The following is a 25,715-nucleotide window of genomic DNA, read 5'->3' on the forward strand; positions in this document are numbered from 1 at the left end:
CACAGTTAAAGAGAAATTAAGCAAGTCCAGTTTACATCCTAGACAAATCATAGGAAGAATGGTTGAAAGCACTGAGCAACTTTTTGTTTGTAAATGAAAAGGCTGAAAAGTCCATTTTCAGATACTTTCAAAGATGCAAAAAGATAAAAGGAAATAATTGCATATGTGCTTTGGAAATGTGGAGCAAGCAAATGGATTCATTAAACATTTATTATTTAAATTTAAAATATCTCTATCAACATAATCCCAAGGTTGAAAACTTCCTTATTAGCAAAACAATATAGAATAACTGGAAGCATCAAACAAATGCTCCATTCCATCGTCATCTAAATTCATCTTTGAATTTTCAAGAAAAAGATGAAACAGTCATCTCTTAGGCCTAGTTCAGGGGTCAACAACCCATGGCTCCAGAGCCGCACGTGGCTCTTGCACCCCTCTGCTGCAGCTCCGTCACTCAAAACATGCGCCGGCACAGCCGCCGATCTGCTCGAAGCTCCACTCAGAAATGCAGCGCTAGCTAGTTAAGTCAATCAGCTAGTTAAGTCAATCGCTACATTCCTCTGCTAAACAAGCTTCCTGCAGGCATTCATGTTACATGAAACACTTCCAACTCTCCTATTCATAGAATAGGAGAGTTGGAAGGGGCCATGAAGGCCATTGGGTCCGACCCCCTGCTGTTGCAGGACAGCAAGTCACACCACCCCACTCAATTTCTCTACGACTGGTAACTGGCAATTGAAATGTGTGGACCACCTCTGTCAAGAAGCATTGTGAACATGAAGGGTATATGAAAAGACCTATCTTCCTTGGTTCCTTCTCATATGAATATCATCTGATGAACATGCATGCGTGAACCAGCGCTTGGAGATTTTTATTTAGTACAGAGTACACTTTAGCTCTCATCCAACAGAATTTTGCTAAATACTTTTAGATGAATGGAAAACCATAAGACAAGGAAAGATACCTGTTGGGATAACACTGACCCCTTCCTTCTGCCACGTGATTACCGGATGAGGCGTGCCTACTGCTTCACACGGTAAGAGAACTGAGTTGTCGAGAATAACATCAAGTGTTCCAGGTTGGACTCGAATAGTGGGTGGCTCTAAGAGAAAGAGTGGGGTACAAAAAGAGAGCTGACTACATACCAAAACTAGAAGTCTTCTCAAGTGGCAAAAAACCCCATGATATTTGGCTATACGATATTAGTTTGAAACACAAAGGATCACACATTTTTGGAAGTTACCATGGAAAAACAATGAGTTGGCCCTTAAGAAGGAAATAACTTTTTCCCAAGGGCCTCGTGAGTGTTTTTCCCAAGAGCCACCCAAAGCCCAGAGCTGAGCTGCCACCACTAGAAATTTAGCTGATCTGACAGTACAATAAACAAGAATATTGGGAACAGTTTAAAACTCCAGTTTAAACATATGGGTCAGAACCATTAAACACAGATTGGAACAACCAGGACTTTAAGTCCGCTTGGAAAACAGCCAAAAAGGGAGCCAGATGCTCCTCCTGTCGGAGGGAGTTCTGCAAAAGGGGTCACCACTCAAAAGGCCCTGTCTCTTCTTTCACTCATCCTAATGAGCCTTAATGAAGGGTGCTGGAGCTGGGCCTCTGCGGCCAAGCTCAAGTCCCAGGCAGGATCATACGGGTGTAGGCAATCTTACACCCTTTTTCTCTCTGCTTTCTAATTCTCTCACATTTTCATAATGCTCACAATGCTGTCTACCAAGAGAACATTCTTTGCATTATATGAGTAATGTGATGAATGTTATTGGAGGGCAGAACCCAGGAAATGGGCAAGGTTGTTTTTCTGAGCAACCTATGGTAGGCCAAACAATGACTGGGCTTACTGTAGGTTGTCCTCCTCCTCCTTCCTCCTCAGTCTTCTAGCCACCTTTAGCACATATCCATGGAAAAATGAGTCTTCTCCTCCTCTATCCACTCTGATGACAACCCCTTTTCATTTGCCACTTTTCCCTGGAGCTTCCGAAAAGCGCAATTAGAGTATCCTTTTTACCCCTGAAAACTCTGCAACCGCACAATGTATTATTGTTACTGTTTTTTGTCTTTTGCAAGTGCACTCTTACAGCTGTCCAATAAAAGTAGCCTTGACTGATCAATGTCCTTGAATGTTTCAGCTCTTAAAAGAAGCAGCAAATTGGAGAAGGAAACAGACAAGGAAACCGACAAGGTGAGACTTCATGCCGGCAAATCTGAGCACAGCTCCTAGGGGCCAGCTGCTCAGTTGTCCATGGAAAAACACTGGAATGCAGAGAAAAGTGGCAAAAGAAGGTGCATCGAAAGGGAAGGGTCAGCACCTACTCCACTAGCAGCCTGGTGGCAAGTCCCAACGGTGGTGGAGCACTTATTATTTTGTACGCATACACGTTATAGGCTTTTGGACTCAAAGTTGTGGAAAATGCTCTTTGAGTTATGCAAGGAAGATACAAGTTCCCACCTCACCCTGAACATGTAGTACAATGTGTCTGTGAGCAGATCCAGCTGCATTCTGGGCACTGCAGGTGTACCTGCCTGCATGGTTCAGTTGAGCAGCAGGTACTTCAATTGCACCTATAGGAAGAAGTGGGAAAGTTTGTCAGTTCTTCCCCATCTGGAACAGTGAATTGGGACCACCTGCCATGCTTAGGCAATTGAAGTGGAGTTCTCAGACACATCATGAAAGCGAGTGTGCCACTCAGGCAGATGTTCTTCTGCACAAGATGAACTTACATCGATGGGAGAAGAACAAGATGCCCCTGGTGGTTGAGCCTTTGTTAAAAAGTCTCATCAGAACAGAAAGATGTTCTTCCAGCCTCCTTCCTCTTTGTTGTAGCTAAATTCCTGAATGGAGACAGTGCAAGATCACTGGAACCCCAAGAAAGGGTTCCTCAGGGACCGAGCACTAGTTGAAGGAGCAGAAGAAGGAGCAGAGACCATGGTGTGTCTTTTAGGCATGGATTATGGGTTCCGGCTGGAACCTTGGGTTGCAAGTACGTCTTGCTAGCACACTTGTGTGTCCAACTTTCTGGCCATCACTTCTCCATCTCCTATCCATGGGCAGAAATAATGGGGTTTTACCCTCTATCCCACCCACTGTTTTTCTCCTGCAACTTTCCCCACTCGTCTCATGGCAGGGTTTTAGACCAGGGTTTCCATCATCAACATGAATCTGGAACCTGGGCTTGAAGAAAGACAGCCAGAAGAAGTAGGTGCATTGGTGAAAAAGCAGACACAGGAAGGGTTCAGCTTCACTACTCTCATACTTCATTTCTCCCCTGCACATCACCCCTTCCTTATGCCACTTTTCAGTTGATGCAGTAGCTCCAACCCAAATGTACCAGTCCAGAAACGATGGTGTCTCTTAAAGAATTAGGAGCAAAATGACTAGCATTCTCCAAAAGTATGAACATAACATTCAGAAAGACATTCTGAATCACTGTAACCCATAACCTGAAGACAAGATTCTGTAGCCATCTCCCCGAGGAAGAAGTCTTATTCCATTCTTCATCCAGTGGACTGTGGGCAAAGGAACACCTGATGCAGTGCAGGGGATCACTACTGGAGACAGCTTGGTAACCAGCAGTTCTGTTGCTTCATCAGCTAAGGATGGCGGCACTAAAGAAAGGAAAAGAAAGATAAAAGTTCTGATCACTCACCACCAAAAGCTACTTCAAAACAGGAGAACATTTGGTGCAGTCCTACATGTAAATGGACAGTTTCTCAAGAACTGAGTGAGACACTATGTTAAGACTTTACTCTTATTTTTAATCTTTATTTTGTTAATTATGTTCAGTGGCATGAATGGCTAGATCATAAATTCTTTATATAGATTCACATTTTAATTTGACATCCCTTTGGTTCAGTTTCCTAGCTGAGACTCAAAATGCTGTTTTGTTTCCGGTGTTTCGTTTGTTTTCTGCCCATCCATTCCCACGTTTCCAAGGAAAACTGCTGAGGCACTTAAGGGTTGGCAGTGCAAAGCGATTATCGGAAGAGAAAATTTGCAAACCTTCCCCATGCAAGCATAGAAGGACTTTACATTCTTCTCTCAATCCTAGGCCTTGTGTGGAAGCTTAGCTTGGTATGCTCTCTTCTTATATTGTATACTGTAGCTTGGACCAGCTAGCTCTCTAAATTCTACAATTTCTTACACTGTGCAAAAGGAAGATACAGATATGTAGCTGGGAGAAGGGGTGTGTGACCCTGGAAAGCCTTTTCCATTAGAACTTGACAGATGTTCAACACATTTCCAGATTGATCACCAAAAATAGACCAAGTTGAGGGAGGGGCTTGGCTTTTGCAAAAGTGGCTGCAAATTTTGTGCAAATTTGGAGCTGAGAACTGTGTGTCTCTAGTACAATTTGTGCAAAGCACAGCTTGGACAGACTGGGGACACTTCATTAGCCATTGTTCTTCTTCTTGCTGTAGAGTTTAGCATGAGATCTATGGAAGCATCCAACTCTCGCTGCGTAACCGCATACATCACTTGGCTACCTTCAGATTTCTGATGATTTCAGATGTGTGCATAATGTAAGTCTCTGCTTCACAGTTGGTGTAAATCTGTGCTGCTGAATTTTGCACAAATTTCTCTAGCTTAAATTTACACACACACACACACACACACACACACGCGCCAATGATGAACTGTTTTAAAAATGGAAGTCTTCATGTTGGTGCAATTTATATGGTGTATTGGTTAAGAGTGTGGACCTGGGACAGAGGCAATCTGGGTTCTGGTGCCCACTCAGCCATGCAGCCAACTGGGTGGCTTTGGGGCAGTCACAGAGTCTTAGCCCAACCTACCTCACAGGGTTGTTGTTGTGGGGATGAGATTGAGAGCAGCACAAGAAGAATGATGCAAACCATTTTGAGTTCTTAAAAAAAATAAAAAACAGAATATAATGCTAATAAATAAATAAATAAGTTGGCACAGGGCTGCTTGAATGGCAAGCTGAGAAGACCAACCAGATTTTCACACATCTCCATTTGACGTCTCCCACATCCTAGCTGGAAGCACCGGAAAGTTCAACATGAGCAGCTCATTCCACAGGCATCCCATAGCCCTAGTCTCTCCTCACAGCAAATGAACTTGGACTTTAAAGAAATTGCACGAAGGCACTCTGACATACCTTGTACAGAAAGAGCAATTGCTCTTTGATCTTCACCTGCCTCATTTGATACCACACATTCATAGAGTGCAGTGTCATCTACGGTGGGAGAAATCATTACGACTGACCCCGAAGACAAAAGCCTGGAAAGAAGGAGACAAAGAATGGTTCTCATTCATTGTAGTACTTCATGAAACAGGCTGCACTCATTAATGTTACTGATATAGGGAACTCGAAAATCGCTGTAGAATCAGGGAAATGCAAGTTCTGTTTACTGAGTGTAAGCAGGAATTATCACAACATTTCCCAATAGCCCAGGATGAGTTGATGGATGATGAGACCTGGTTCTTGGGGCATTTCAAGTATCCACAGATTGGGCCCAATTCAAAATGTATCTAGATTAAGCCCTGGGCATTCTCGGGTCTCTGACTGGTTCCTCCAGGCACTTGCTTGCCACTAGCAAACCCTGATGAAGAAGGTGGCCCATTGGTGACACAAACCTGGGTACATGTGCACAGCATGAGGTGTGACGCACTCCAGCGGAGCTTCTGAGCAAGCCTAGCTCTGCTCAGGGTCCTGGACTGAGTGCAAATTTGGACTAATTACTTGGGTCAACTGACATTCTAAATTATTTCCTGGCTGGGCCCTGCGCTCTACCTCAGGCATCCTATCCCTTCTAAAAATCTCCTTTTGGACTTCTGAGGAAGAGCCTTCATCATCTACCAAGCCAGGTGCAGCTTGTTTGGGACCCAAAGGTAGGATATTTTGCCCCCTAGGAGACCTAAGCACCTCCAAAGAGCAAAAGTCCAAGAGCTCACCTGTAGTCTTTGCGGCTGGTATGTACGTGGAAGAGGCACATATGGAGTTCACAGCAAAGATTTCAAAGACTGCTACAGGAGTTATATGCAGTTTGCTAAGCTGGCTATTAGCTCATGACAGAATGAGTTATTAGCGATTTCTCATGTTAGTTCATGAGAATAAGGGATACAAAGCGTTGCCAAAGACAATAGTGACCAATTACTCCTGAATGACATTTATGAAGCACAACGTCCAAGATAACCCTCATTTAAAATCTATGGACATTCAACATCCCCACCATTCTGTTCTTGACTGTATGCACACTCCTCCTCCTCCAGTCGTCTGTGCAGTGTGTAACTTACCAGCACTACACAAATAATAACAAATGAGGAAAGCAGGCACTTTCACCTGAATGTGTTCTGATTCTGTTCAACATTAAGGAACTGTCCATTCTTCTTCCAGGATATTCTTGGCTTAGGGATCCCAGTGGCTTCACACGGCAAGGTGGTTTGGACATTCACAGTTACTGTGATGTTTACAGGCCCAGGAGCGATGGATGGGGGAACTGGGAAAAGAGGCACAGGAGAGAAGGCGGTGGTATTTTCCAAGCAGCTGATAGACTGAGCTGCATGCAGGAAGTGTTTCTGACATGCAGACAGTTTACACATGTCTTGAAAACATTAATGGAGAAAGAACATTTGGTGATGAAAAAACAAAAACAACGAGCTGTAGTCTCATTAATAACTGGGACCACCCATGTTCTTTTAGCCATTTCCATACAATGCATTACACAAATGAAAATTGTCAACTGTGCAGACTGCAGGCCAAAATCTGTAGCAGTGCTTCTTTTGTTTAAAGTTTTAGAACCTTGTCCTATATCTCAGGTCTATTGCCTTACAGAAAAAAATGATTAAAATAAAATAAAAGTAAGAACATTATATCACAATGTTCACAATTAATAACAAAAAAGAGTTTCTATCCGCCCAATTCAACAAATCAACCAAAGAAAGAAATAGCAATTTTTTTCCCCAATATGGATGATTCTGAACCCAAAAGTATATTGTAATGATCAAATATATGAAACATTTCATTTCAAATTAGGGAACAGGGGGCAGGCGTGAGGTACAAGGAGCCATCCAACCTAACATAAATACAGTTGGATGTACAGCTATAGGTCACACAAAACTCAATAAAGCTCCATTTCCCCTTCCCTCTTGCTGATATGCGAATGCAGGTGCGTGTACCCGCAGGGCATTATGGGAACTGGGGAGTCTGTGTGCAAGTCATGTGTTCCAAGTCAGCCCTCCCACGCTGCTCATTATTCACGCTCCAATCCAGGAAAGAGCACTGGGTGGAGATACGGGAAGTGCACATGATCGCTTCTTTCCCATAATGGTCCAGCATGTATGTGTCGTGGGCTAGGCATCCCTTCCCAAGCAAGACAGTCTCTCCAGCCCTTCTGGTCAGCCTCTTTATTCTACACAGAAAGCTCTGAACATTCGCAAGCCTCGGAGCACACAGGAGAAGTGTTGACCCCTCTCTGCCCCCCTTCCCCAAAGCTTTGCTTATGAGCCCTTCGGGGCCGGTCTCTGGAAGGAGGGGTCCTGCCCTCTGAGCCCCCCACTGGGCCAGGCTGCAGCTGTGATGAAGGGCCCCTGGGCCCACGTCTTCAGGAGGCAGGCATTCTCCGTCCGAGAGACTACCCAATTCCACATCTCCCCTCCCCCCATCCTTTGTCTGCTCCATCCCTACAGGCAGGAGGGAGACCGGGCCCCACGAGTGTCCGTGGCTACTTACACCCAGAGCAGGCCCGGACTGGCACTGCGGAGGGGGGTCTGCAGGTGCGGGCTGTCTCTTACCACCACGATTCTGCTATCTGGGGGTGAGCTCTGAGCCTCACCTGGTTCAGCCAACTCCACGTCAGCCTGAGCCTGAGCTATCAGTCCCACCAAAACAGCCCATTTCTCCTGTGTGCCCAGGAATCTCACCAGAGCATGCATGCATAACATCATGCATAACTGAAGAGGAAATGGAACTTGGCAGTGTTTGCTGCACAAGCAAGCCATATGCACAGTGCAGGATGAATCCTGTTGCGTCTTCTAGTTTTAAGGACAATCATGTCACTTGTGGTCCATTGCAACTTTTCTCAGGACAAGGTTTTCTGTAGAATGGCACACTTACCATGGACATGGAGATCAATTCTCTTGCGTTCAGTACCAGCAACATTGGACGCCATGCAAAGATAACGCCCAGTATCCATAACATGCGCTGCATAGATGTGAAGGTACCCACTGTCTGACACTAAATATCTGAAACAAGGCAACAGAGGATTTCACACACACGCGCGCGCACACACACACACACACTACAATCGTTTCCCTGTTTACCGGACCTTCTTTCTTTAATGTATATTTCAAAGGATAATTTTATTTCCACTAGAAAGTTAACATTTAAGAAAGCATGAAAGGCAAAGAAACAAACTATCCACATCTGGGCACTCAATTTCAGCACAATGACTTACAGAGCCAAACAGTTTTTAAAGGTACGAGGTATATCCTGTTCCCAATTGAAAGCTTGGCTTTTTAGAGGCACACACTCCAAATAATAACATATTAATATGCCCTCCCTATACAGGCTCAGTACCTGTGCAGTTTGTATTCAGGGACCTTAACACTACAGAGTTCAAACTGAGATCTAGGAAGGTGGCCTGGAAACAGGTAGTTAGACTCTTCTGAAAAATGAATCTTTCTACAAACTTAACTAAAACATGCTCACTGACTTTCTGCAGACTTGCAACTCTGTCCAGTTGAGCACAGCCAAAAGTATGTCCAAATTTAATAATGATATTAAACATTGTCAACACTAAAGGCAGGAATTTAGAAGGATGGAAAGGAATGGAGTCTCTTCTCTGAACAGAGAAAAATCTAATATTTAATCAAGCATTAAACAGAATAGAATAAAAGCAAACATTGCTTGGTTCTACCATTTCAGAGGCCTCAGGTCAAAATCTCTTGATACCAGAGTAGTATAGTATTATTTTGAGGACCACAGGAGCAAATTAAGAATGGAGAATTACTGATTTGATAGCACACCTGCACTAAATTCTCATGAGGCTTCAGCTTTGATGAAATCCACATCCAACAATTCAATGCTCATGCCCTAGCCCCAAACACTTCTAAATTCATCCACCTATTCTTCCATTTATTCTATTTATTTATTTGAGATATTTCTAGCCTGTCCAATCACTTTAATCTCTGGATGGCTCACAAATGCTTCCATTCATCTCAGAATAAATGTCCTCAAGAGCGTGAGTTTAACTCCCCTGCTGCAAGCACATTACTTAACAAATCTGGAGTAGTGGGGAATGCCTGCTTATTCTGGATAATCAGTCGTTACCTGGCATTGTTCCCGGCAAGAAGCGTTCCATCCTTTCTCCATGAAACTCTTGGGGTTGGGACGCCTTCTGCAATGCACTCCAGGATGGCAGACATATTGATATTCACTGTCACCGTCTGAGGGCCATCCCTGATTGTAGGCGCAACTGCAACAGAAGAATCACAGAGAGCCTCAGGCAGAACGTTTGCTCAGGGACATGTGGAAACACGGGCCACCGCCTTCCAAGAGATGAGGCTTTCCATCACCAAACGATGCTTGCGCATGAAGGTAAAAACATTTGTGGACTGATTCTGCCCATGGAGTCCTGTAGAATTTGCTACCAGGACTATGCAATAATTAACCCAGTACATTAAAAATGACACTTTTTCTAAGAACTTCTAATATCTTTTACATTGCAAATATTTATGCACCGGCATGTTACTTAAAAAAAATAAAGTCAATAAAGTAGATGTAGCAGATTTACAGAACAATCTTATGCATGTTTACTCAGAAATGAGCCCCATTGAGATCAATGGGCTTTATTTCCAAGTAAGGGGGCAAAGCTTTGCAGCCTTAATTTGACAGATGCTTTGTGCCATGAATACTTTGGTAGCCTTAGACAAAGGACTACAATTTCAGCTCTTCCAGTAGTTCGCCCAGTCTCCATTCGTTAGTCATCATCTGCAAAATTAGAAATGTAAGGTAGCTGTGATGATGTAAATCTTGGAAGCACTAGAGAAATTGTGCTCAGGGTTTGGTGGACCTTTGCAACACCAGACAACAGGTCCCAGAAGCACCCATCTGTGTTCATGATGGATGACCTGTGGAAGCCCTCTAGGGACCAGCAGCATAGCCTGGTTAAGGCCAGGATTCCCATTTAAGATCTGGTGAGGTAAGAGAGGTGAGGCACAACCAGATTTCAGAGGGGCAGGTGGCTGAGATCATGACTCACCCTTAGAATCCAATATTGGCTCCTGGATATATCAGATATTAGCCTTGCAGAATATACCAGTGTATTTTGATAACATTTTATCTAGTTACTTTTCAGGCCGTATAAACACCAAAGATAGATGTGCCCTTGAGAAATAAACATGAATAAGGGGTTGTGCACAAGGGTGTGTGAGTGATCCATTCTTTGATTTCCACCATGAAATCAGTGTGTTACTTTCTGGGTGAGTCCTGAAAATACGCTGAACATTCATCTACCCAAAATTCTATAGAAATACCCTCCAAACATTACGTAAGAATTCATTCCTTTCCTTACCATTTACAGCCAACATGAACTCTCTTTTGGTTTGGCCTGCAATATTACTTGCAACGCAGGTGTAGTTGGCTGCATCACTTAGGTCAGCATTATTGATTTGCAGGTATCTCCCACTGGACAAGATGCGAACTCGGGGAGTTGCCTGAGAAGAAAGTTTCCACAAGCTGAATTTGGTTACCAGCAAGTCTGGCTTGTGGAATCCTAATCTTTCCCCACGCACACAGTTGAGCATAGTGTTGGGACAAACCCTTCTGGAATCCACCCCCTAGCACCTGTGGACTTCATTCCACAGCCAGTCCTGCAAAAGGAGCCAAGCCAAGGGAAAGTCCAACACCCCTCGTGGATCCCCTGTTGCGCAACCAGCAACCTTTCCCCACAGGAGCTGGAATTGGAATGCTGTGAGGAGGCCGTCCAGGCACCATTCCTGGCAACCGCTGGTGGTGCACATGGGAAAGAGGCTTTATTTGAGCAGTATGTGGTACTCGATTCCTGGTGGGCACCCCGGGAATGCTGGGCAGCCTACCAAGGAATTGGACTCTGGGCCGCTGCTAGGGAGACTGGCATGCAGAATGCTGAGCCCAGGCAATCCAGCAGACTCCCACCCTCGGATTCTTCACATGTTCCTACTTGAGCATCTCCACAAATGGCCAATTTAGATCAAAGAATCTCTGGGGAATGACACAAGAAGACATACCTGCAGCATCTCTCCATCTTTGAGCCACACGATTGTAGGCGGAGGCACCGCATCCGATTTGCATTCCAGTATTATTTGCCGATTCTGCAGGACGCTGAGACTGTGTGGATCGTTTGTGCCGGCAATATTTGGAGGGACTGTCAGAGAAAGAAACACAGTGGATCTGATAGAGCTTAATTTACTTAGAAGGGACTATTAAAATGCTGATTACATCATGCTGTTATAACGTTTTCCAAGCCTCAAAAGAATTTACTCCTGTTGTATGAAGAAATGGTTTCAGTTGGCTTTTTATTCAGAATTACCCTGTTCACAGATTCAGTCTGCAGTTTGTCCACCTACTCCAAACTTGCTACATGATTCATGGATCAAAAAAGCTGCATTCAACAGCAAAGGAACATTTGACTAATGTGCATTAAAAATGAGTACCTTTGAGAAATGTGAGCAAGCATGCTTTAATCAATGAGAGAAGAATGCATACATGTCCAAGATGCACGCAACTGAGTTTGCAGATGGAGCTTCAGCAAGCTCAGGTCCTGCTATTTAGGTACTTCTCAAAATGTATATGATTTGTACAAAATGCATGTGATGCTTTTTCCCCAGAGTGAATTCAGACAACCATTTCCGCCTCTCCCAGCCACTTTAACCATGAGGAGTGATTGTGTGCACACCACGTCCCAGACTGAATTTGGCCCAGATTCGTCTTACAGCTCATTTAGTCTGTATACTACCTCTGAAATTGTTCCTACCAAAGCCTTTACCTTCACAGATTATTAAACCATCTAATGTATGTGTATCCAGACCCCTCACACACACAAAAGGTGCTCCCACTTCTTCCAAATTAATCTTACCATGTACTCTCACTAAAAATTCTTTGTCATCATCTCCTGCAGGGCTAGAAGCCAAACATGTGTACCTTCCAGTATCTTCTACCTACAGGATGAACATCAATGAGAAACAGAACTGGATCAAATGGGATGAAACACAAGTCTGTTGATGGTTGTAAAACATGGCTAGATTGGCATTAATTTAATAGATGAGTTTCAGTTACTTGGGCACTGGATATTCGAAGAACCTCCCCTCCTCTCAGGATATGACTGTCCTCAGCGTAGAGCAGCGGACGCCCATCCTTCATCCATGTGATTTTGGGGACTGGAAGACCATCAGCAATACAAAACAGCTCTAGCAGGTTGTTGACTACTATAGAAATTTCTTCTGGATGATCTGATCCGTTTATATGGGGGGGTTCTAGCAAAGGAAATTATAAAACATCCATTAAAAAAAAAACCACTTTATCCAACAGTAGTCACAGAAATGTCTCCTTCAAACCCCAAATTATAACTCAGCCTTAAGAACGGGTCTTAGCTACTGTCACACCTTCTTAGCTAGTGGCAGGAATTTTAATTAGTCAAGTAAAGAAAAAAGATGTCAATGCATCATATGAGGAACATTTAAAAGCATTTCATGGTAGCTTTCTCCATAAAGGAAGCCATGTATCTGTAGACACCAATGAAGCTTATCACACTTCCTACTTTTCTGAAATCAGAGACCGGGCTTAAGACCAGTGCTAAATTCTTCTCATCCAACTATTGGTACCACATGGGATATTTACACATGGTGATTACAAAGGAAGTATTTTGCCTGCTTAGACACTTGATTTAGCAGCCAAGCTTAGGATAGTCCCTGACTGGCCAAGCCCCCCAGGGTCTTCCATTCCAGAATGTGAAAACAGGTTTCAAACCCTTACCTAGCACTTTAAGAACATAGTGCTTGTCAGCTTCTCCAGCTTTGTTAGATGCTATGCACGTGTATCTGCCTGCATCATCAACCTCCGACTTTGCTATTTGAAGACCTGTTCCTTGGTTTTCCAGTGTCACATGGAAGCCAAGTGGTAATGGCTGGCCATCCTTAAGCCATGACAAACTCGGTGTTGGTGTTCCATCAGCCAAACACACCAAAGAGACTGGATTCCCTTTTACAACAATCACTTCTTCTGCTCCTCCCCCATTGTCTATGCTCGGTGGAACTGCAGAAACACCAGGGAGATATTTATGCCATTAACTCAACAGAGAATTTCAAAAGCAAAACTTTGGTTAACTAGGCTACTGCTGTTTCTATTGTGTGAAATAAGACAATGGTTTGAATCATGAGAAGCACAGGTGAATGGGTAGTTAGATGACAGTTGCTTTGCCGATCCTGCTTCCCCATGCAGCCCCCTGAAATGTATGGGCCCAGCTCCTTTGCAGACATGCCCCAAGAAGCTATTGGCACTGATTCAGAGTCAGGTAGGGAGATGAAGGGGGGAAGTGCTGTCAAAGGGCCAAGTGTGTGGGAGCAGGGGACAGGTGAGAATGGCTGAGACAGAGAAGAAACCCAGCTGATGTCTAACCTTTTGGAAGACAGCCAAGCTGGGCCCTCTGAACCTGTGGGAATGCAGGGGTAGGAGAACATGAGCCCTGAGGTGAAGAAGGCAGGGAAATGCAGGGACACGTGGCCAGGGAGGTGTCCATGTGGAAAGACCCAGTTTGACAGAGGGACTTGTTAGCCTTTTGAGCTTGAGAAGGGTAGACCATAGTGTCCATTTGGAGGTGACTCTCTTTATGGGGCGCTGACTAACGAGGGATGTTGTTATGCAAATCCTGCCTGGAACATCAGCGCTTTTTGCCCACAGGAAAATACTGTTTGCAGCCAGGAGCAACATGTTTGCCTCTAGTTTGCACAATGAAGGTAATAGTCTAGAAATATGATTTGACTACAAAGAGTGAACACCCCAGTTCTGAGGTGACCAGGGTGGGTTGTGCACAAGAAGATAAGGGGGAGCAAGAGAAACATCCCCCTTTTGAATGCATTTGCTTATTGAACCCCTTCTATCCCACCTTAAGAAGAAGTTCAAGGTGGGTAGCAGAAAGGAAAAGGAGTGCAACGTACAAAGAAATATAAACACTATACTATCAAGATCCAACAGAGCACCCTAAAAACAAAACATCAGCATTGTTGCTGCTTGGCTGGCACGGTTCTGTCCCCAGCGATGATTTCGGAGGGCCACTTCCCTTCTTTTTCCTCGTGGTTCTGAATGAGAGTCCATGGCATCATGACATCATGGTGCAAATCATGTGTGTTGCCACAGCAACCGTGTGGACAAGTGAGGCATGAACTAAGAAGGAAAAGAAGGAAATGGAGCTGGGAGAGCAGCTCTGGAGCAGGGAAAATGTGTTTGCAGGAAGCGCTGAAAATGCCAAGGCCAAGCTTTTAAGCCAAGAGGAAACAACGTGCATTGTTTTGCCTCAGCATGGAAGTGTACCAGGCTTTACTAAAAGGCCCAGCCTTCAAGAGCTGATTGTTTAAGGTCTTCATGTTATGGATCTTTAGACTGAAAACATGGCTGGGGGATGCTGGGAGTCGGAGGGCTTCTCTCTCTCTCTCTCTCTCTTTCTTTCTAAATGTGCATAAAATCATGTCCTAAGAAAGGTAGAGACTTTCAAGAGGGAAGAGATAACACTGATTTGCGAGGCCCCTTGGGAGATGTTTGCACAGTGGAAAGTGCAGGCATGCATTTCGCATTTGGAAAATTCACTCGAGGGGATGTTTCACTTTACAACACCTGGAGAGGCTTACCGTGCACCTGAAGGCTATGGTGCTTCTTGGCCACACCTGCCCTGCTGGAGGCAACACACGTGTACATGCCATTGTCCGCTATCTGTGCTCTCACAATCCTGGAAGGGCACAAGGAGAAGCATTTCACCAAATGTCACGGTATGGAGCAGAGCATTCTGCATGACGCACAGCGCACTCCAGTTTGCAGGGAGCATAATGCTGCTTGTCTTTTGCTTGCATGCCTGTGAGTGCGCCATCCTGTTATGAGAAGCTCCTCAGCTCAGAGGCTTACACCCATCCTGTGTAGGAAGATGGGTGGGGAGGGCGGTCTTCACTGCCCTGAGCTCCTGCTACTTCACTGGCAAGAGGAGAGTGTTTTCTGCTCATCTGGCAACAGTGTTTCAGAGTAGGAGGGAAGGAGGTGACAGAGGATGATCCCTCTTACCCTCCTCTGAGGTTGCATTCTCAACCTCGGAGAGGCAGTCAGCACAATTCCCAGCAGGCTGCAGAAGGAGCAGGCAGGCCTCTGATTACCAGCACCAGGGTCAAAGCACTGTCTCTGGTTTTGCGGGTGGCAATGCAGACTATCCCATGGCCCCTCAGACAGTGTCTACAGGTCCTAGCTTTGCTCCTAAAGCACCCTAGAAATCTTTAAATTGAAAGGGAGTGCCTATTCTTAAAAAGAAATGGTAAATATAGATATTGGCTCTGACGTGCACGAATTGGCTTTTCTTCCTACAGCAGCTTCAAAACTGGACTGAGCATGTTCCTTTAGCAATAATATTCAGGTAGACTTTCAAGCAGGGATGCCATGGATAGGACGTCTTGGAGGGCCTTCATTCATAGGGTGAGCATCAGTCAGAGAGGACTTGATGCCACATCACAACAACAGCAAGCCTTTCAAACCACACAGGGCTGCTTATTGTGTTGTGTGAACAAAGCCACAAATGTGCACATGCAATTCAACTGATTTTATTTTCAACTGCCTTCTGAGCCTACGCATTGAAGATTGTGAAGAGGAAAACTGATACTGACAGGAGGTAGAAGCTGGTGACTCCCAACTAAGGACAACACGCCCTTTGTTCCCCTCATAAGAAACTGGAGAACTGGTAGCTCAAATGGTACATGACACATGATCTCCAGGAGGTGGCAACAATACAGTGTGGTAACACTTTTCACAATTCATGTCACCACTCTAGTGTAACCCTACCCAACTCAGGCCAAGAATCCCATCTTTCAGGATCCAGTTACACCAAATGGGAAGAGATTCCTGGTTGAGAAATGAGGTACAATCCAGATCCACAAATCCTTACCTGAGAATTTGTCCTGCTGAAAGCAACCGGATGTGTGAAGAGATGGAGAGAGGGAGCCCGTTCTTCAGCCAATTTATCTGCGGTGGAGGAGTGCCCACAGCTTGGCATTCAATGTTTACTGAAGTATCCACTAAGGCTGTTAGGTCCTCGGGTTTATCCTTATTATTCATTATTGCTGGTGGGACTAAATGTTGCAACCAAATGGAGGGTGAATTACTTATTTTTGACATTATAAACCACATTTTAACAGATAACCAAGGCACCTTATTTTCTAAATGCAAGTAAAGATGGCAGAAATAACAACAAAAAGTCCGCAAAACTACAGCAGTCTAATGGAGATGTCAGAAGAATCATGAAAGGGCTGAATCATCATAAAAGACAACTCTAAAATGTTACTCTTCCTCAATATTCTAGAACCGGAATGCCTCGTTCTCGGAATGCCTCGTTTCCAGAATGCCTCGTTCCCATTCGGAAGTGAATGATGACGGAACCATTGGAAGTCCTTTGAGAAGATGACACAACACCACATTTGAAATGACCCTGTGTGGTTGCAGTTTTGTATCAGTGGAAGATACTGTTCAGGTACTTTTAAACAGTTCTATCTATTATGATCTCAGAAGCAAATATATTCCTCCATTGTCCACATTACTTAAGGGAAAGTTGCCTTTTGTAAAGGTTTGCTTCTTATTGTCTAGTGCTGTCATATAAGCAGTTTAGAACATTTGAACTTCTTATCAATGCTTTACAGATGCACATGACAAAATACTAAAGATGTCAAGGGAATAGTCAGCTTTTGAAGGCTTGTTAGTAGAGTTGTAACTATAGATAATGGCAGATCACTAAGACACAATAAACTTTGCTTACTTGAAATGGCCCAGCCTTTGGTACCCACCCCATATTTCTGATGGCGAGGAGATGGGCAGTCAGGCCTCAGAAAAGGAACGAAGTTGTTAGGCTCATCTATTAAACAGTGAATATTTGAAATTATTCCTGGGGAAGTAGCTCACCGGGTGCTGAACCCCGAGATGGCAGCAATACTGCTTTTCCCATCCAAGGAAACATTCCCCACCACGTTCCAAACTAAATAATATCCAAATTCTGGAATCAGCAGCCTCCTCATACTATTCCTCTTGCCAGATCATGCTGAAGTTCTTTATAAATCTCCTCAAAAGTGGGCCAAAAAGCCATTCCTGTTCAATCTACCAAAGGACACACAAACAAAGACTCCTGTGTCTTCACTTTGATCAGCCATATCTGCTGTTATGGATGGGGTCTCATATTGTGTGACTGAGCTTTGCATCCTGGAAGCCATCTCGCCAAAACCTTTATCAGTGAACTCACTGCAAGTCCAATGCTTGCTAAGTTCCAGGAAGGGGGAAATGGATGCTGCGAGGAGGGCTAAAGATAGGAATGTGGTCAGAGAGGCTTCTCTGCTTTCCATCTTTTGGTCCAGAATTTGCTAGGCTCCATAACAAAATGGCACGAAAAGTCATAGCTTCATAGTTATCCATCAGTTGAGCTCATGCACAGCCTGGTGCACAAACAGGTATGTTTATACGGTCCAGACATGATCCGAAGGGAGAGAAAAAATACTGAATGCTTAATGCCCCACAGTGTTTTCTTCCAGCATGAAACAATTTTTGGAAGAGTCATCAGGGGACAAAGTAAATTGCTTTGGCTGCTGCACTGAATGTTTTCCAGTGAACAGTCCATCAATGCCTACTCAGGAAGCTCTACCCTTCCCCTTGTTTATCCGTATCACCTAGTTAAATCTGACTGGTGGAGTGATTATGTCAGCAGCACGAGGCAAGGAGTTCTATTGGCAAGTCTGAGAAGCGATATGAGAAAGATAAGTTTTAGGAGTCTTTCTGGAAACTTTCCACATGTACTCCTCCCTGAAAACCTCTTATTGTGCCAAAACATTTACTAGAAAAAAGCTCAATCTTTCTATCAATATAATTAAGTTCATATTATTGTATCTATAGCAAGAAATTCAGGGGCATAACAAAGCTTAGAATACAAATGCTGACTCCAGATAGAATATTATGTAGGGGTGTTGTGGTTGATGTTGTTATTGCTATTGCATTTATATGCCACCTTTCTTCTTCCAGGAAGGAATCCAAGGGGGTTACACTATTCTTTTCTTCTGTTTTATCCTCACAACAACAGCCATTTGAAGTGGATTAGACTGGGAAGCAAAGTCACCCAATGCGTTTCATGGCTGGGCTGGGCTGGGAAGCCAGATCTCCCGAACCCTAGTCAAGCACTTGATTCCTTTATTTATTAGATGTTTATTCCTGACCCATTAGCCATAAAGCCCCCTTGAACCACTACGCCACACTGGTTCTTATGTTCATGTGGACAAGCAGCAGACAACATGTGTCTAGGTTAAGCCCACATTGGAGAGTTTAACATAAACAGTAAGGTTTGAACTATGACTGAACTAAACCTTTGGACCAAACCTCTGCTATTGAAATAAAATCGACATTATTGGCAATTGTTCAGTATATGCTGATTTCTGAAGTACTGGGAGCACTCAGTAAACTCTTGACTGGAGATGCCAGAAATGGACACCCCATTTTCTACAGCCTGTAGGATTCACTAGGAGAGCATAGCTGGGTGCTTGACATGATAGCACAACTCCAATCTTGCAATTTCGGGGCTTGCCTGGGGTTGGCATAGCTTTTTGAGCCAGGACAGCAAAGTATTTCCCAACATGCAGCTGTTGCCATCAAAACACACCTGTAAACAGAAAATTCAGACAGATGCCTATATTTTTCACTAGATGTTTTCATTTTGGAAGGAAACTTTTAATGAGGAAAGCTGCAACTGATATACATTTAGTTCGGCCCTTGCTTAAGCTAATTTGCACACCTGAATGCTTCTGTAGATCTGTCACACACCAAATGTCATTTCTTAGGTAGAGATGCAGTTACATCTAGATTGTATATGTAGATTCTTGCAAAAATGGAATACTGTGATTGAGCTTTCACAAGAAAACTTGTAGGGGTTTTTAAATGTAGCTTTCTAAACATTTCCCTCATTCCAGTCTCTTACTGAATTGCACTGAGCACACCTTCGAATATATTTTCAATCATAAGAGAACAATAGTGGGGGGGGGGTAAAGAAACAAGTGTAGGAGATACAGTTTTTAATTATTTTATCAAGAGCACACAGTTCTTCAAGACCTCAGACCCCTCAGATAATGACCACTTTAACAAAATGAGAAATGGCCCCACGCCAATTCTGGTAACGACTACAAGCAATATTTCTGCCCATATAATACTTAAATACCTTCTTAGAATAGATCTTGAACAAGGGAGATTCCTATAACCAGTGGAGATCTGGGGCTCGAGCATCAGTGGGAAGGTCATCCACTCTGTGTGGATGAACCAGGAGCTATCCATGGTGCTAACCTCCATCCCCACCCCACCCCACCCCAAAAATATGATTCAATAGCACAAATAGCTCCCGAGAAGTTCAGGTTCCAACCCAGAATGGATACATCACCCAACCAACATTGGAATCACATATCTCCACTGCCTGTAATGTTGTCATCTTAAAACCAAACACCAACAACACTCACCGTACACATTCACACTGTAAATTCGGTCTTCTTCCCCTGCAGGGTTTGTTGCAACACAAGTATATTTTCCTCCATCACTTGTAAGGGCTCCAAAAATGTTGAGCACTGTCCCATCTGCAGCCAGGCTGGAGGGAGAAATCACAGAACACTTTTCTTCTGGAAGGGTGTCCCTGTTAGCTAGGACACGGACTGCAGTAACAATCTTAGACTTTGGTAAAATACAGCACAAAAAGCACCACCAACATGTAGGACTTGGAACAAAATGCTGCAGTGTGGAGTGTACCTGCATTATGATAACAGCAAGACCTTGTGCCTGGTTCAATTATAACAGGTAGACAGATAGACAACAAGGTTGTCTTAACACACTTACTACACAGAATCTTAAGTAACTCACTTAAGTTAGCAAGTGCTGTTTTGCTCTCTGTATTTCCCAAATCTGTGCATAATTTAAAGGAAGGGGAAGGGGAAATTTATATAGCACATTATAGTTATCAAAAGATTTCAAAAGCTGGTGATGTTTCAATTTTAATTTTGTACTGTCCTTAAAATACAAAAATGTCTATGACCTACATTGACCTAGAGTTCATAAAACTTTTACAGAAATCTGTTTGGATTTTCCTACCAATTTTGTGAGGTCTTTTCCATTTTCTGGCTTTCTCCCAGCTTTCTTTCCCTTTGTTTTTCCTCACCTTGCCACCCTGCTGTTTTAATTCTTCTTCAGACTGTGCTGTATATCAGAATGCAAAATGTCAGTTCCTAACCTTTTCCGCTGAAGTTCATTCTCAGTGAATGGTTTTCCATCTTTCAGCCACTGGATGACTGGTGAAGGAATTCCACTGGCTTCACAGGAAAGCTGGATATTTTCCCCAAGAATGACACTGATTTCACTGGGCATTTCCGATCCAGTGATCTCTGGAGGAACTGGGGCAAGAAGCGTATGCATTAGCAATATCACTAGAAGGCAGGAGAGAGAAGCAAGAGCACAAACTCATAGCAATACCTGGGTCATTACTGGGAGCTCTCGATCCACCTTTTGCTCTTTCCTGGCTGTAAAGTAGTCAAGCTCAGAGAAATGCACTTGGGAGAAAGAGGAAGGATTGGATGAGGATCCAGAGATGTACCCAAAGTTCTCATTTTTGCAGGGACTGTGCTAACCGTGTGCTGGTTTTCAGTTAGGGTTCAATCTGTGAAGTGCTTTGGAGCTTCAAGAAATGAAGTTACCAGAGAACACCAATCCCATACCACCCTTTTAAAAATAGAGATAGAGAGGGGCATACCTTGAACAGAGAGGAGATAAAATTTCACAGCTTTGCCTTCTACATTTGAGGCAATACAGGAGTAATTCCCATTATCCAAATATTGAGATCTGGCAATTTGCAGCTTGCTGCCTCCAGACAAAATATGCATTTCAAGGGAGGCAGAGTGTTCTAAACACCAAGAAATAAGAAAAGAATCAACATATAGAAAACATGAAAATATTTCCAGTTTGTTACAAGCTGATCTATTTCACTTTGGACCCTGTAAACCATCATTTAAAACCAAGAACCCATCACCATATACCTAGACTATATTAGAGGAAGGGAAATAAAGTCAACATGGACTGTTTGGTTCTGTCATAGTACCCAATCCCAGCATTCTGGAATCATAGCACTCTGAGGAAGATTCAACAGTGTATAAGTATGTGAGAAACTGCATTACTCTTCATTGGACCCTTGATCCACCTAGCCCAGAATTGTCAACATGGACTGGCAATAGGTGCCTGGTTTTTCCAGCCCTTCCTGGAGATGCCGGGGATGGTATCTCGGACTAACAGCATGCCAAGCTAGTACTGCAGGCTGTTCTATGTGGAGAAGGGCTCCAGTGATGGACACAGCTTTCATCCTTGGACTCACAAGTACACAAAGCGCTACCATCAAAACCAACAGATGCAGAATCATGTACGAGGGTGCTTGTAAAAACAGCCCAGCTCTTCCAGTAAAGCAAGGCCAGCTACAGATGGCCCCTGTAGCAGAGGGCTGATTTGTACAAACTCCACAAGCAGTTGAGGCCAATGAATATTGAAACTCCAATGGGAAATTGTCATGGATTTTCAGGTCCTGTAAATCTGGCAAAAGTGGCTTCTCTCTGTGTTAAACAACCCTCGCATAACCAATGGGCTGTTTGAATTATGCAAGGGCTGAGCAGTTCCTGAATGGTAAGCCATGAAAACAGCACTCAAAAGGGACATGCAGAAGCCACAGAGATCATATGAATGCGGTCCCATTCAATCTTGCTCCCTTCCCATAGCTGTAAGAAGTGGAGAAGAGCCAGTCAGCAGGGCCAGTGGGAACTCTCCATGGTCCTGACTTCCATAACGTCTTCAAGGGTTACCTTTATTGCTTGGATTCTCTATGTACTATATGAAGAAAGGTGGGATATAAATTAAATTAACAAATAAACAGCATATACAATCCCCAATATGTAACATCTTACCAAGTGGCTTTCCATTCTTGAGCCATGTTATCAACGGTGGAGGAATTCCAGTAGCATCACATGTGAAAGTCACAGGGTTACTGATGGTTTCATTGATCCACTCTTCTTCAGGGCCTTCAATGCTGGGTGGAACTGTGAATGGGAACAGCAGCAGACACAGGCACAAAATTACCCAAAAGCTGATGGACTGAGATGCTCGGCATCAGAGGCAACTTGCACCCTACCCCACTCTCTGGCTCACCGCTGTGTTTTGTTGTGCATTCATGGGAAGCACCAAGGACAATTCAGGAGCATCCCCTACAAAGTTAGAAGCCAAGACTAAAAGGCCATTTTTTACTTATCATCAGATTGGCTCACCAAACCTAAGCCAGGTTAGTCTGCTGATTCTGTCACTGGAGGTTCACAGAAGATAAGCTTACCATGCACATTGAGATGGAAATTTTTGTCATCACGTCCAGCAATATTAATGGCTTTACACACATAGTGGCCAGTGTCGGACACCTGAGAAAGCAAGAGGAAAACTGACGTTCCACCTTCCTAAATAGCAGCATTTTCTGGTTTGAAACGGATCATTGCTAAGAGAATGCCATAATTATTCACAACCTTCCTGGCTCATTCCACCACCAGTTGGACAAAATAGCCACTAAGGTATGGACAGCTTCTTCTCTAATCCATTATTTTTATCCCTTCATGCAAAAGTTTATAAGAATGTGTAAGTTTACATTTACAAGAATCTGCTCATAGGAATATAACATTTCTCAGAATAGGTCATTGATCAGCATTCATGAAATTAATTTAAATATCCACTCTGCCAGACAAACATTCTGTACACATGGGAAGGCAGGAAAACAGTTGCATAGACTGAAATGAGCCCCAGGAGCAGTGGTATGAATCATGCTGCTTTCCATGATCTGCCAATCAGAGATAATTTACATTCAAAGTCTTAATATAACTTGGAAGTTCATAAAGGGCTTTTGGACTGAATTGTGAGATTCTCAGGGGGTTATTTAAACCCTTTGCTGTTTTTCCTATTGGCATTAATTTCAAGTTTGATATGCTTTTGATGCCTCCTTTTTTCCATTGGACATGTGGTATTGTCATCTTAAGAAGCCTCGTAGTCCACCGACGAACTGATTCTATGAAAGATTCTGGACTGTGCAGAAATGGATTGATTGACTTTATCACTGAAGGAGAAAGAAGATACTGACTTCTATCAAACTTGGGAATTTTTTTATTACTGGCTGGAGAAACGGGACTTGGCTTAGATTTAAAGATGTTTTTAAGTAGTTATAAATGGATTTGGTTATGACTATAGAATGTTTGGAAAAAAATGTAGTAAGGGACTGACCCAATATGTCCAATGTATTTTATGATTGATGTTTTTAGTAGCAGCTTAAAAATCCTAATAAAAATCTTAAAAAAAATTAAGAAGCCTCGTAGTGTTAAAAATGGGATACAAATGTACGTGTAAATAAAGGAACAGAGCACTTTGGAATACCTCAGCAGCCTTGATTTGAAGCATTTGTCCATCTGCTATGATCTCTGCATGAGATGACATTGTGATCACGTCTCCGTTTTTGTACCAGGTGATGACGGGAGGAGGAACAGCATTCGAGTCACACTCTAATGTCACCGGCATCCCCTCTCTCACGTTCACCACTGCAAGAGCTGTGCCACTGTGGTCTTTAATGCTCGGAGGCACTGTGAGGGGACACAAGGAAGAAAATCCTTTGACTTCTGCCAGAAGGAAGAATTCCTGCTGTAAATGGATTTTTCAGTGTAATTTCTCTCATGTTAAAGATGTGTAAACCTACCAAAAACAGTAAGGAAACTCCTTCTCCGGCTTTCCCCAGCACTGTTTCTGGCTATGCAAATATATTCTCCACCATCAGACAGACGTGCCCTTGGAATCTGCAGTGTGTGACCACCTGAAATTTTGCAAAATTTTTAAAATCCCACAGGATTTGAGACAGTCTGGTTCTCTTCAGCCACCTGTCTTATCTCTGCATCAGCTAAGCATTCCATAGCTGCTTTTACTTCTGATTCTGAATCTGAGGCAACAACCTTTGAAGACTGGATTCTGCGAGAAAAGGGCCTAGTCCCTACCATGATAGGAGCATCATTGCCCATGCTTTGAACTCTGATCTTAGTGTTGTTTTATGTCAGGATTTTTCAGGATTTTGCAGTGCCGCAACACTCATTTGGCCAAAGGGAACAAAACGAACAAGCCCTTTAATCATAGTAAACAAGGCTTTTTTCATAGCACCTCCAGATCCCAAATGAATCTCTGGTAGAAGTGGTGTATCTGTCAGGCAGAGTCCCTACTGCAACCCCCCCCCCAAAAAAAAAACCTCAGGCAGAGGTTACAGTGGAGACCTCTTCTTCATACTTTCTGCCAACACAGTTTTTCCATACCAGCTGAGGCCTCAAAGATGGAAGAGGCACTTCAGGACAGGTGTTGGGGGAACATTTGGGCAGAGGTGAGAGACAAGCTACCATCAGCTTTCACCATCTTCAGGGGATGTTGGGAATGGAGCAAGAGGAGAACTATTTGTACCACTATTTTTTTCAAAGAGGTAACCAGAAGGGAAAATTACCTTACCCAAACAGTTCTGAACAGTTATATGATCCTTTCTGCTCGATCCAGTTCCTTGACACCTTTTGGAAATCTAGGTCTTTCTTCAACTGGTATCACTTTAAGAATAGGAATTCTCTAACCATCTATTTGTCCCTATCTACATTCCTTGTCAACCTTGTTAAGATAATAGGGAAAGAAGAAGAATATGTCTGTGAGGAGAAATCCACAGAACCAGAGTTTGCTTACCGGGTATGATAAGAGCATTTGTGTTCAAGCTGAGAGGTTTTCCATTTTTGAGCCAACTGAGATCTGGCGGTGGAAAGCCGGTGACCTCACAGGTCAAGGAGATGAAGTTATTCATCACAACAGTTAAATTCTCAGGATTAAGGCCAACAATACTTGGAGGAACTGTCAAAAGACATACAATTCTCAATGCTATCATCTTTTTCCAAGAACCACACCAAGTTTCATCAAGCAATTGGAAACAATGTACATGATTCTAATCCTCCTATTTTATCTACAGTAGGATCCCAGGTGGTCTTGTACTTGTATTCCTTCCCTAAAGCAAAGGTTTCTAAGGGTGTCAGGGCTTCAGTCTTTTCCATCTGCATATGTCTAATTGACACAAAATGTATTTAAGTATATGAATAGGTTGCCTTGCGTATGTATCTACCAAGGGACCCTCTGAACATCCAGGTAACACATATACATATGTGTAGAATACAATTGCTTACATCGGTCCATAAATATTCAATGTTTCACAGAGCTAAAGAAAGGACAACTCCAATAAGAATACACTGAAAGCTGCACTGAAGAATTTCAAAAATATTAACTTTACTGCCTTTTGACATAACAATATCTTGCCAAGGCATCTGTAATTTATAAATAAAAATTATTTATGTAATTTATGAATAAAGAAATAAAGATTTCTTT

The 25,715-nt window shown here is 43.3% G+C and overlaps 1 protein-coding gene across 1 annotated transcript in view; it reads right to left on the bottom strand.

The window, feature by feature from the left end:
* Window positions 1-25,715, bottom strand: part of HMCN1 (hemicentin 1) — a 229,012-nt gene that overhangs the window by 38,508 nt on the left and 164,789 nt on the right. The window contains exons 58-79 of the mRNA XM_044439180.1: window positions 25,029-25,190; window positions 24,019-24,132; window positions 23,703-23,905; window positions 22,624-22,705; window positions 22,205-22,336; window positions 21,010-21,159; window positions 20,494-20,653; window positions 19,733-19,857; window positions 16,147-16,330; window positions 14,855-14,952; window positions 12,987-13,265; window positions 12,291-12,487; window positions 12,091-12,172; window positions 11,243-11,379; window positions 10,549-10,690; window positions 9,306-9,450; window positions 8,091-8,218; window positions 6,318-6,474; window positions 5,133-5,254; window positions 3,454-3,618; window positions 2,467-2,574; window positions 965-1,102 (exon numbers count right to left, since the gene is read on the bottom strand). Of these exons, the coding sequence (XP_044295115.1) occupies window positions 965-1,102; window positions 2,467-2,574; window positions 3,454-3,618; window positions 5,133-5,254; window positions 6,318-6,474; window positions 8,091-8,218; window positions 9,306-9,450; window positions 10,549-10,690; window positions 11,243-11,379; window positions 12,091-12,172; window positions 12,291-12,487; window positions 12,987-13,265; window positions 14,855-14,952; window positions 16,147-16,330; window positions 19,733-19,857; window positions 20,494-20,653; window positions 21,010-21,159; window positions 22,205-22,336; window positions 22,624-22,705; window positions 23,703-23,905; window positions 24,019-24,132; window positions 25,029-25,190 (3,210 nt within the window). The remainder of the gene's footprint in view (window positions 1-964; window positions 1,103-2,466; window positions 2,575-3,453; window positions 3,619-5,132; window positions 5,255-6,317; window positions 6,475-8,090; window positions 8,219-9,305; window positions 9,451-10,548; window positions 10,691-11,242; window positions 11,380-12,090; window positions 12,173-12,290; window positions 12,488-12,986; window positions 13,266-14,854; window positions 14,953-16,146; window positions 16,331-19,732; window positions 19,858-20,493; window positions 20,654-21,009; window positions 21,160-22,204; window positions 22,337-22,623; window positions 22,706-23,702; window positions 23,906-24,018; window positions 24,133-25,028; window positions 25,191-25,715) is intronic.

The sequence above is a fragment of the Varanus komodoensis genome, unplaced genomic scaffold (genome assembly GCF_004798865.1).
Source record: "Varanus komodoensis strain SLA01 unplaced genomic scaffold, ASM479886v1 scaffold34_1, whole genome shotgun sequence".
Taxonomy (NCBI): domain Eukaryota; kingdom Metazoa; phylum Chordata; class Lepidosauria; order Squamata; family Varanidae; genus Varanus; species Varanus komodoensis.